Source organism: Bombina bombina, chromosome 5 (assembly GCF_027579735.1).
Source record: "Bombina bombina isolate aBomBom1 chromosome 5, aBomBom1.pri, whole genome shotgun sequence".
NCBI classification, from domain to species: domain Eukaryota; kingdom Metazoa; phylum Chordata; class Amphibia; order Anura; family Bombinatoridae; genus Bombina; species Bombina bombina.
In genome coordinates this window covers 154,784,057-154,796,585 of record NC_069503.1, presented here as the reverse complement: position 1 = coordinate 154,796,585, position 12,529 = coordinate 154,784,057, and the positions used below count along the sequence as shown (strand labels likewise).

The 12,529-nt window shown below is 37.1% G+C and overlaps 1 protein-coding gene across 1 annotated transcript in view; it reads right to left on the bottom strand.

Annotated features, from left to right (window-relative positions):
- Window positions 1–830: 830 nt before the first annotated feature.
- ADCYAP1R1 (ADCYAP receptor type I) overlaps window positions 831–12,529 on the bottom strand; it is a 490,746-nt gene continuing 479,047 nt past the window's right edge. The window contains 3 exon segments of the mRNA XM_053715660.1: window positions 831–1,019; window positions 10,763–10,804; window positions 11,390–11,519. Of these exon segments, the coding sequence (XP_053571635.1) occupies window positions 831–1,019; window positions 10,763–10,804; window positions 11,390–11,519 (361 nt within the window).

The window sequence follows — 12,529 nt, the reverse complement described above, 5'->3', positions numbered from 1 at the left end:
ATTGTTTATGTTTACAGTTTACAGCTATATTAAATCTACCCACGACAAGCGTACTTTTATGCTTTGCATAAAGTATTTTAATTGACATCATAGAACTTTGACATGAAAAAATAAAAATAATAATAATAATAATAATTAGCTAATTGTAGCTCTGAATATGTGGGTTAAATACAAATATCAAAAAGTGTATTCATTTTATATTAACTTATGAATTTTGTTCCAGTTTTGTAATGTGTCTGACAGGTAGTTTTGGATTGAGAAATGGTACTGACAAAAAAAAATATCATAAATACATTCATACTATTTTGAGATGAGTCGCAACAGAAAATTATATAATTCCGGCGGTCGAGTAAAATTTAACTAAGTAAACAGATATCAAATATTTGTTCACATTATTATTTCAGATCAAGTGCTCCAAAACAACTCCATTATTGTATTATTATTATTATTATTTTTATTTTTTTTTACATTTAAAAACTAACTTAATGGTAATAAGTAAACATATGCAATTCTACTGAGTTGCATGTGCTACAAGATGTGCGACTGAACATGGATCACCCACTGACGCAAGAACCCTATTTTAAGAAGCATTGTCTACAAACAAAATGCAACCACTGGTACTCCTGGCAGTGACCATATCATTTGTCATAAACATGATGTGTTCCGTCATAACATGGAATGCATTTTAATAGCCTATTATTAGAACCAAAGGCTTAGGGTTTTTATAGAAGCATTCCATAACGGTTTCCTATTAGTTATTCCATTCAGAATGAAAAGTAAAACATAAAAATAAAAAAGTGATATGTTAATACTTTATATGGTTTGATAGCTCATGTTGCCAGGTTCTCCGCATTTATGCTGGACATTCGGATCTGAGAGCTGCTCTTGCTCAGAATGGACAGCTGTGTCCCGCCGTTCACTCCGCTGCTCGCTAGAGATGGATGGCGATGTTTGAAATCCACAGCAAAATACCGGTTGACTTTCCAACTCCGCCATTTTCTCTTTATTTCTGATTGCACCTTTAGGGAGAAACTTTAAAAAGTCATTTTTTATGTACTTTGCTGTTATGGAACATACTGGTAAACAAGTAGCTTCACATTAACATTGATCAAAACATCTAAACTTTAGGTAGAATAATTTATGACAATTTATTTAAACATTTATTTGTTCATTATTTTTAAACTAATTCTCATCTTCAAATTGACAAGTGAATGTGAATATATATATATATATATATATATACACATACATGCACACACACATATACAGTACTGTGCAAAAGTCTTAGGCCACTATTAGATTTGTGGTTTTAGCAATGGTATAATGACCTTATATAATTATTTAATATATTAAAATCAGAAGAATAAAAAAATGCTTCTATAGGCTAAAGTTTCAAGTATTTAGCGTGACCTCCCCTTACACTTCAGCAATTACAGGAACCTGGCTCTTGTAAACCTAAATGAAATGGAACCCTAATTAATGTCATTGCTAAAACCTGTATTTGTTCTACTATTTCAGGTTTGTGCAAGACATGCTTGATCATTACATACACATATGGTATGAGTTTAATTCATTGGAAGCTTGATAATAAGACCAACTTTCAATCACATTCCATTCAAAATGACAAAGATCACAGAATTTGACAGACATAAAATTATAGTTTTGCATCAGCAAGGCCACTCTCAAAGGGAAATAAGCAAACAAAGTCAAGCTGTTATAAAGAAATTTGAAGATTCAGGAAAGGGCAAGGGCAAAAAAAAGAACTGGACGGCCAAGAAAACTTTCAAAATCTGATAAGAGCGTTCTCATACATTCTACTTTGAGAGATCGAAAGAAGTCCAGCAAGGACCTTGCTTAGCATCTGGCAGCTTGGCAGCTTCATCGGGATGCCAAGTTGACCCTTCTATAGCCCGAAGAGCATTGATCAGGAAGGATCTTTGTGAAATGGTAACAGCCAAGAAACCACTTTTCTTTCCAATAGCATGGAGAGTCCACAACGTCATTCCAATTACTAGTGAGATATTTAACTACTGGTCAGCAGGAGGAGGCAAAGAGCACCACAGCAAAGCTGCTAAGTTTAACTTCCCTTACCCATAATCCCCATTCATTCTCTTTGCCTTTGTCAATGGAGGATGTGCGAAGTCGGTGTCTGAAGAATTTGAATCCTTTTAATGGGTACTTTTCCCTGCAAACAAGGATTGGGGTCTAGCTGTGTCCACGTCAATCTCTTTAGTAAGAGTAGTGGTGGCTTTTAGCAGTAAGAAGGCAGCGATGTAGTCTTTGCTTTACTTCTAACATGTATGCTACCCCTATATAGAAAACCAGAGTTGGTTACTATGTTTTTCTTTTCTCTCAATTTCCCTGCCAGCGGTCGATTGAGGCTGACAGACTGGGAAGTGCTGTGTCTGCTACACAGCAGAAGATCCTGGAGGGTAAGTCTGTTTATATCCTTTTTTAAACCCTTCCCTTGGCAGGTATAACTGTTACTATCATCAGGGAAAGGGAGGACTTTGAAGGGTGACCAACTGGCACCTCCATTGCCCTCTTAGATGGGTCTGGAAACCTTAGTTATATCCCAGGTTGGGGATATCAGTTATTTGACCAGCTTGGATCTACCGGCATCTCCTTAAACAGGCTCCGGTTCACTCATTATTGGGTGTTTCCCTCTGACATAACTCCACTACAATCATAGTTTTGTTTACAGTTAAAAATGATACAGGGGGTTGAGGCTTTTATTTATTTGTGTGGACCTTTAGAATGCAGCATCTACACTCTAGCTCCTTTAGCTGGTATGTTCCTTATTTACAGCAGCGGCACCTCCGGCTTCAGTAGAGGAGGCTACCGCTTACTGTGTTATGTTTATATTTTTATAACATTGATCCGCTCCATTATCTGATGCTGCAGCGGCTTCTCCAACTAGATGAGAGGAGACTACCGCCGGCCTTTTTTAGAAAATATTCTCTGGCAGTGCTATTTTAGGCAATCGCAATAAGCACCAATACACTGACTGAAAGGTTTTCCCCATGAACCTGCAAATCCCATATTACGCTCCTGACGCAGCACTCAGTTATGGCGCTTGCATAATACGGCTAATGCATGCTTCTTTATTAGTAAGATGCTAGATAGCGATGACCACATTTGAAGGGTTTCTCCCCTCATCTGTTATCGAGTTAATAAGTTAGAGGGGTCTCGCTGGTGCACTAAGCTTCAGGTGTTTAGCTTTTGTGTCAGCTCTATTTTATTATATGCAGCTATGTACCTTTATCCTCATATTAGAAGACTTCCATTGTGGCAGATAATATGGCGCAGCTAGTCAGCTATACGGTGGAGGAGCTGTGAGCGTTCTCTCTGCTGGATAGGAGACGTATGTTAAGTTTTTGTTTTCAGAGCGATGAGCATTTGGCTCTGTACAGAATAATAGCATTTCTTTTGTTCCAACCTCATCTACATATTAAGTGAGATCCGCTTCGGCGGACAAACATTTCTGTTGGCACCATTTTGGAAATAGCTTTCTATTTTCCACTACGGGCAGTGAGGTTTGCGGTTTGAACGCATTTTCGATGTCTTCATCGTGTAATGTTAAAGTGAATGTAAATTTTGATGCTAAAGTGCCCGGTTTTTAAAACTTCGATTAAAAACAGGGGCACTTTAATTCATAAAAATTTTCATTTCACTCCTGTTGTGAAAAAAAACTTACCTTTTAATCTTCACAGCAGCTCCAGCTTCCTCCACCTGTTTCAAAGCCTCTTCCTGGGTCTAAAATGAGGCATCGGCTTCCTCCAATCACAGCAGTGAATCAGACACTGAATCCCCCGGGGGGGAAGCTGTGATTGGAGAATGACCTATCAATCATTTCTGACATCAGAAATGGCTTGTGAGACCGGAGAAAGCTGGAGCTGCTGTGAAGTTTAAAAGGTAAGTTTTTTGTCACAACAGGAGTGAAATGTAAATTTTTATGAATTAAAGTGCCCCTGTTTTTAATCAAAGTTTTAAAAACCGGGCACTTTAGCATCAAAATTTACATTCATTTTAAGTACAATCTCTATGTGAGCCTCATTTAAACCTATTCAGCCTAGACCTTCATAGAGGTTTCTTCCCCTCCTAAGGTGTTTTCTATCAGTTTTTTATGTATACTGATAATACTACCTCTAGGATATGAGGGATGAGTTTTTTTATTATGGTTTATTATAATAAATCCTACAATTTTATTTTTCATGATTTATTTTCTGATACTAAATACTGTGTTTTTACTAGTATTTGTCGCCATCTGGTGGCAACTTATTGATAATGCATGCTCCTTTATTATATTGTCATGTATTAAGGTGCATTACATTTCCCTCTCATTCTGTGTATAAATCTTGAGTCTCTCATATGATTAATCTCTTTCTCTGTTCTATTTAGCAGGGATTCATACATTATTTATACCCCCCTACTGGTGATTACACATTTCTACAGTTTGTGCATTGTAACTGTATGTTTGTTTAAGATTGTCACTTTGTTCATGGGTTATCCCTTCCCTTTTTAAGTATAGGTATATACTGGGTATTTTTATACAGAATAAAGAGAAAAAGTAGCATCCCTTAAGCACTCAGAATGAACAAAAATTAGATAGGTCCAAAAGAGAGAACACACACTAGAAAGAAGGGGTTCTCAATCCTCACAAAAATATGAGGAAAAAAGGAAAAAAATAATAAAACATAACATTTATTGAATCAAAAAGATAAAAAAAGAAGAGAAATATAAAACCACATTAAAAACACTTAAAAAAGAAAAATTACATACAGGGACATGAAAGGTCCAATTCACAGTATTATATTAATAAGTGCAGTGAACACGTATACAATCATATAAAGGCCGAATACCAGAAAGGTTCAAATGAGGTAATTATCCCCATTATATAGTGCAACACGAGACAAAAAAGATCCCTAATATATAAACTACTGTTGACTATAATATCTCTCTAAAGAGAACCACAAAAAGGGGTTGGCGAACTGCTACTCTCACGTGTTGCTCCTACACAATTATTTAAAAACACTGGGTATTCCTGTCTTTGTCTGGTACTACAAATGCATCTAGTATAGCGTTAAACAAAATAGAACAAATTAAATATAGCTGCAATACAATACCAAAGGCCCCGGCCTAGGACCTAATCATGTCCAAACGACTAACACACATTTCGCTTCCTGCTTTATCAAAGGCCTTTGATAAAGCAGGAAGTGAAACGTGCGTCAGGCGTTTCGACAAAATTAGTGTGTGTCCTCTCTTTTGGACCTAACTAATTTATTGTTCATTCTGACTGCTTAGGGATGCTACTTTTTTCTCTGTATAAAACTGTTAATTATTGCATCTAGCATCACATGTTTAGAGGACTTTTGTTAGTCACTCTATTCAGGGAATTTATATTGCGTCACATATACTCCTTATCTAATTATTCTATATATTGGGCATTGTTATCAACATGATGTCCAATTATCCTGTCTCACATTCCTGTATGTTTTTGGTATTATTTTCATCTTCATGGTTTATCCCTATCTTTCTACAGTATGGTTTAATTAGACTATGTTTTAAACATTAGGTCTACTTTTATTATCCTTCTTTTCTAAAGTAGAATATATGATTACTATGTTATAAGCACTAGAAATGTTTATCTTATCTGTCTGCTAGCATATTTAAGACATAAGTAGGAGAATATTAATATTTACATGATTTATTTTCCTCCAACCATGGAAATAACTTCTGGATATTGTTATAAGTCTTTTGTCGGTTTATCTTTCCTGTTGAACATATATATATATACAGTATATGTCTTAGGGATTATCCATGTTCGTGTTTTATTTATTTTAATTTTTTTCTGCAGTAGAAAACTATATTCGGGAGATTGTTATTAATCTGACCACTTGTGATTTAGTGGGTAAATCTACAATCTACCAGCTGGATTCCTGTTTTAACCCTAGCTATCCTTACAGCTGTGTATTCAGCAATCTTATGGCATTTAGGGGAAGTCTGCATAAAGTAGGCTATAGTATATAAGTGAGTCATTATCACTATCTCATTTATAGTATGGGTTTAGGTATTATAAACATTTATTTGATTTATCTATAGCCTGATTCATTATGATTCAGTATAGGTATATACTGTCATTGTTATAAGCATTATAATTGCTTAATTTGCTCGATACATTTTAAATGTATGCTCTAGGGATTCTTAACCTTTATTTGTCCCTTTCCTAATGTAGATGATTACTAAATTTTGGACTTAGCCTCTACTCCTCGAATCTTACGGGGGTTTGACGGGGTTCTTCTGGCACTAGCCAGATGTTAAGGAATTATGGTGGCATCTGTCCTGGACTATAACTTGTTTCAGGTGCCTTCTTTTCTTTTTGTAAGATGTTATTGTCTATTCTATGTTCCCAAGGGTGGAAAGTGAATCTGGAGAAGATTTCCCTGGTGCCAGACACCAGGGTGTGTTTTTTTAGGAAAGATTATAGATTCTCTGTCTATGAAGATTTTGCTGATGAAGGTCAGAAAATCCAAAGCCCTCTGGTGGCTCAGTGAAAAGTTACTGAGATACAACGTGAGAGACCAGAGTTCAAGACCCCATGGGGGCATGACAGTACCCCCTTCCCAAGGCCGACCTAAGGGCGGCTTAGCTTTCTCATAGTCTTGTAGGTCTTCAAAGCAAATGACGGCTCTGTCAGAGGCTTAAACTTCTGACTTCCTGCCTGTCACTTCAGTCCTCAAACTGTCCATCTGTGGCTTAGTGTATGGAACTGATTGGTCTGATTTTTCTGAGCAGGCAGACTTAGGTTTTCAATTGATAACTCTCAGGTGGGGGGTTCCAGAGTTGGATCTGATGGCGTCTCATCAAAATGCCAAGGTTCCAAAGCAGGGTTCAAGGTCAAGAGATCCTCAGGCCGCGCTGATAGATGCTCTATCGGTTCCTTAGATCTTCTCTCTGGCATAACTGTTTTCACTGTTTGCTCTCCTTCCACAAATCATTGCTCATATCAAAACAGGAGAGAGCATCATTAATTCTAATAGCTTCTGCATGGCCTCGCAGGATCTGGTTCGCGGATCTGGTAAGGATGTCATCTCTTCCTCCTTGAAGGTTACTTCTGAGGAAGGAGATCCTTTTAATTCAGGGTCCATTCCTCCATCCTAACCTGGATTCTCTGAAGCTGACTGCTTGGAGATTGAATGCCTTGTTCTGTCTAGACGTGGGTTTTCTGAAGCTGTCATTGATACTATGCTTCAGGCTCGCAAACCTGTTACTCGCAAGATCTACCATAGGGTATGACGTAAATATCTTTATTGGTGCAAATCTAAGGGTTTCTCCTGGAGCTGGGTGAGGATTCCCTGTGTTTTATCTTTTCTTCAGGATGGCCTGGAGAAAGGTTTGTCAGTCAGTTCTGTGAAGGGTCAGATTTCTGCACTGTCTATTCTTTTGCACAAATGTCTGGCAGCTTTGCCAAATGTTCCAGCTTTTGTTCAGGCCCTGGTCAGAATCAGACCTGTGTTTAAACCTGTTGCTCCTCCTTGGAGCCTTAATCTTGTTCTTAAAGTTTTGCAACAGGCTCTGTTTGAGCCAATGCATGTTGTTGATATAAAAATGTTATCTTTTTAAAGTTTTTGTTTCTTCTTGCATTTTCTTCCACTTGCAGAGTTTCTGACCTTTTAGCTCTGCAGCGTGATTCCCTGTACCTTATTTTTCATGCAGATAAGGCGGTCCTTCTTACTAAATTAGGTTTTCTCCCTAAGGGTAGTGTCGGATCGAAACATTAATCAAATAAAATTGTTGTTCCTTCTTTTTGTCCTAATCCTTCTTCTCATAAGAAAAGTCTTTTGCATAACTTGGATGTTGTGCGTGCTTTAAATTTTTACCTACAAGCTACTAAAGATTTTCATCAACCTTCTGCCCTGTTTGTGGTTTTCTCTGGAAAGCCTAAGGGTCAGAAGCCCACTTCTACTACCATTTCCCTCTGGTTAAGAAGTATGATTCATTTTTGCTTATGAGACAGCTGGACAGCAGCCTCCTGAGAGAATCACGGCTCATTCCACTAGGGCTGTCTCTGTCTTCAATGAAGCTTCTGTGAAACAGATTTGCAAGGCAGCAACATGGTCCACTTTGCATACTTTTTCCAAAGTCTACAAATTTGATACTTTTGCTGAGACCTCTTTTGGGAGAAAGGTTCTTCAAGTGGTGGTGTCTTCTGTTTAGGTCCTCCTGCCTTGCTCTCCCTCCCTTTTCATTCTTTGTCCTCTAGCTTGGGTATTGGTTCCCACTAGTAATTGAAATGACGTTGTGGACTCTCCATGCCATAGGAAAGAAAACAAAAATGAATGCTTACCTGATAAATTTCTTTCTTTCCGGGCATGGAGAGTCTACAACCCGCCCTCTTTTTAAAATATAATTCAGCAATTTTTTTGAGTAAACCTCAAGCACCTCCATACCCTTGTGTTTCTGCTTTTTACATTTTCCTTTGGCTAAATGACTGGAGATTATGGGTAAGGGAAGTTACACTTAACAGCTTTGCTGGGGTGGTCTTTGCCTCCTCCTGCTGGCCAGGAATTGAATATCCCACTAGTAATTGGAATGACGTTGTGGACTCTCCATGCCCGAAAAGAAATAAATTTATCAGGTAAGCATAAATTTTGTTTTTCTGAAGCGGAACAGGGTGGAATGACTAAAATATGCTAAAGCTCACAAAGATTGGAATGAAGATCAATGGAAAAGAGTATTATAGAGTGACAATTTTAAGCTTGAAATCTTTGGTTCCAATCATAGACAATGAGGCCTATCTATCAAGCTCCGAATGGAGCTTGAAGGGCCGTGTTTCTGGCGAGTCTTCAGACTCGCCAGAAACAGCAGTTATGAAGCAGCAGTCTAAAGACCGCTGCTCCATAACCCTGTCCGCCTGCTCTGATGATGCAGAGAGAAATCGCCGGAATTCAACCCGATCGAATACGATCGGGTTGATTGACATCCCCCTGCTGTCGGCCGATTGGACGCGAGTCTGCAGGGGGAGGTGTTGCACCAGCAGTTCTTGTGAGCTGCTGGTGCAATGCTGAATATGGAGAGCGTATTGCTCTCCGCATTCAGCGAGGTCTTGTGGACCTGATCCGCACTGTCGGATCAGGTCCGCAAGACCTTTAATAAATTGGCCTCAATTTGTGAGAAGAAGAGTTGGAGAGAGATGGAAGAATAAGTGCTTGTGGCCTTCAGTGACACATTGAGCCCAGACATACCCTCTGTTCTCTCACAACCACATTCTCCTGACATAACTCTGTCCATGTTCCTTCTGCAAATATGAACAAGCTATACTTAAAACATTACAATATTTTAATGCTATATGTATAATCAAACATTACATTCAATATATAAAATAGCTTTTTCTGCAAAAATATAAGTTGTTAAAAAATCATATTCATTCAGAATGAAAAAATGCAGCCAACATTTTTAACAAATATGCTGGAATATTTGCTCATACCTAGTTTCAACCATTGATAACTCGATCTATACAAAGCCATGTAATATATATATATATATATATATATATATATATATATATATATATAGCCAGATTACTAATGTAGCGTGCTAACGTTTGCACACAAGCGATAAGGGGTTTATCGCTGGTGTTTGCACTCATCAGGTTTACCACTGGTGTTACGAGTTTTAATTCATCATTCTATTCCTTCTGGAAAGCGCCTAATTTGGAATGGTGTTATTTTCAGCATGATAACAATCCCAAGCAGACTGTGAAATAATATTTGCAGAGAAACACAGAGTCCAGACTTTAATATTATAGAGGCTTTATGGGATCCCTTGGACAGAGAAATAAATAAAAGACAACCTAAATATAAAAAAGAACTCTGGGAAGTGCTGAAAGAAGCCTGGAATAATATACCAGAAGATTATTTCAGAAAACTTCAGGACAGGTTCCCCAAAAGAGTTCAAGATGTGCTTAGTGCCAAGGGAGGGCACACTAAATACTGACTTTTGCCTGAAGAAGCCAGTTTGTTGTGAAAATTTTGTTTTCCTTATTTTTTGTGTATATATTTCCTGTATTTTCTGTTTGTAACTTAATAAAGAGATGGGAAAATAAATATTGATGGTCATTACAACTTTGCTAAAACAACAAATCTAATAGCCATAGGAGTATTTTCATGTTTATTGAAAATAGTGTTTCATGGGCATTTATCATTAGTGTTTTTATGGGCATTTCCCATGGGTCTTTGCAAGACTTACATAAAAGCAAAATCTATTAAGCCAATGTAAAAGAACAAAACTTGGTGACTAATTGATTCGATATTGGTGATAGTAGTATTTTAATGCACATTTTTTAACTTTCCTAATAATATCAATTTATAATGTGCAATTAAAGAGACAGTCAAGGAATTACCTGGCTTCTTCCTTACATGAGAATAAAAAATCATGTTCTATACCATATTGCATTTAAAAGACATGTGCACAGCAAAAAAATTAGTTTTGAAAACATTTTTGTCACAAAATTGGGGCAGGAATGGGCATGGATGTGCGGTTGAACATGTCATGTCTGGTCAAAGTTATGGCGGGAAAACTAGGGATGATCCCGGTTAGCAGTTTGGGGAATGATCACATGGGGGGCAGCCATTATGCTGGGGGGGATAGTGCCCCCCTAGCAAAGCCACTGTGTACGAGACAATAACACCACAATGCAAAACAACAGAGTATGTTAATATTGATAGTCTACATACAGAAATTAGTTAAAAAAGGAACTTACCTCCCCATTTAGGAAACAATAGAGGATTGCAACAACAAATCCCTTATAAAAAATAAACAAGAATGCATTATTTTATTAAATGTTCACAATAATTACTTTACTTCTTAGAGGAAGAATAAACACTGTTTTATTCTAACAGTATGGCTGAAATATAAGAAACACCAAGCTATCATAGAGCACATCATGATTTTTTACTCCTTATAACGTCACCAGTGCTAGCAAATACCAGGATGTCTCCTCTATTTGTAGATTTCTCTCTTTTTTTTTGCTTTACTGGGGACAGCTAATCATATACATGCCGTTAGCGCCCTTCAGCAAAACAGTGCGTGCTCCTGATGGCAAGTACCGTCAGGATAATTGACAGAAGACCGGTCACCAAGTGCAATGTGACTGTCACGGTATAAATAGCAAATAAGACCTGTTATCATGTATCCTTTCAGATTTAATGATATTTATCATTATTATTATAATTATCGGCTATTTGTAGAGCGCCAACAGAGGGGTTAAAAATGATCATATGCTGTATGAAAGATTTCTTATATATTGCAGCCACACTGTCTTACTTAATTGTGCAAAAAAATAGTGTTTAAAGTCCCTTTAAATATCTTTTACAAGAAAAAAATATACCTGGAATGATCCAAGCCCCAACTCAAACACCAGTCTCTCCCGTTTGCTGACGTTTTCAGGTGAAAACGCAAAGACGGTGTAATGGATGCCAAATAAAGGGATCAACAGCAGCGTAGAACGAGCCAGTCTCCTGCAAATAATACAAGCAATTTTACATTTGCTTTGCAATGAAATGATCTTACAATGACATAAAAAAACTCATGCTTTATGTGTAAAAACAAAAAATGATAGTTTTCCATATTCCCTAAAGAGACTAACACATTTTTTTTTCATTTTTAAAAAGGCAGCAAAATGCTGAATTTGTTTTTTAGCCTCTCTGTGGAGTAAGGGGATAGCACTTTTTACGCAAAAGTTTTATGTTAAAGCATAAAACTGATTAATAAACTAATACTAACAAAATAATATAATGCATTTGTTTTTTTTCACATTTGTTCTACGTTTTTATAAAATATGTAAATAGTACAATACCTAGGTACTATAAGAAATAGGAAAATATAATAATAAAAGTAAATGATAAAATATGTTTTGATAGTAAACTCTGTCTAAATCATAAAAGTTTAATAAGACCTCCATTTCCCTTTAAATCAACCTTCGAGCAGGAATGAGCACATATTTTAGCGCAATTGTTTTAAAAAAAAAAAAGAAAAACAAAAGATAAGGACCTTGTTTTCATTCTAAATGAACATTTATGGGCCATTTAGGCGAGCCAGAAACCTGTCCTTCTGCTCTGAGGAGGCAGACAGACATTGCCGCAATTCAACCCGATCGAATACGATCGGGTTGATTGACACCCCTGCTAGCGGCCGATTGGCCGCGAATCTGCAGGGGGCAGCGTTGCACCAGCAGTTCACAAGAACTGCTGGTGCAATGCTAAATGCAGAGAGTGTATTGCTCTCTGCATTCAGGGAGGTCTATCGGACATGACCCGCAATGTCGGATCATGTCTGACAGGACTTTCATAAATAGGCTCCTCAGTGTTTGTCAGATATTTGACATAAGTTTTTGCAAAAAATAAATAAATAATAATTTATTGAAAGTAACATATGATTAATGGCCATATTTGAATGTTGTTTCTCATTACCTTCTCCATAAGTCCATGGGCATTAATATAATTTTAATACTTGAATTTTAGCATTATAT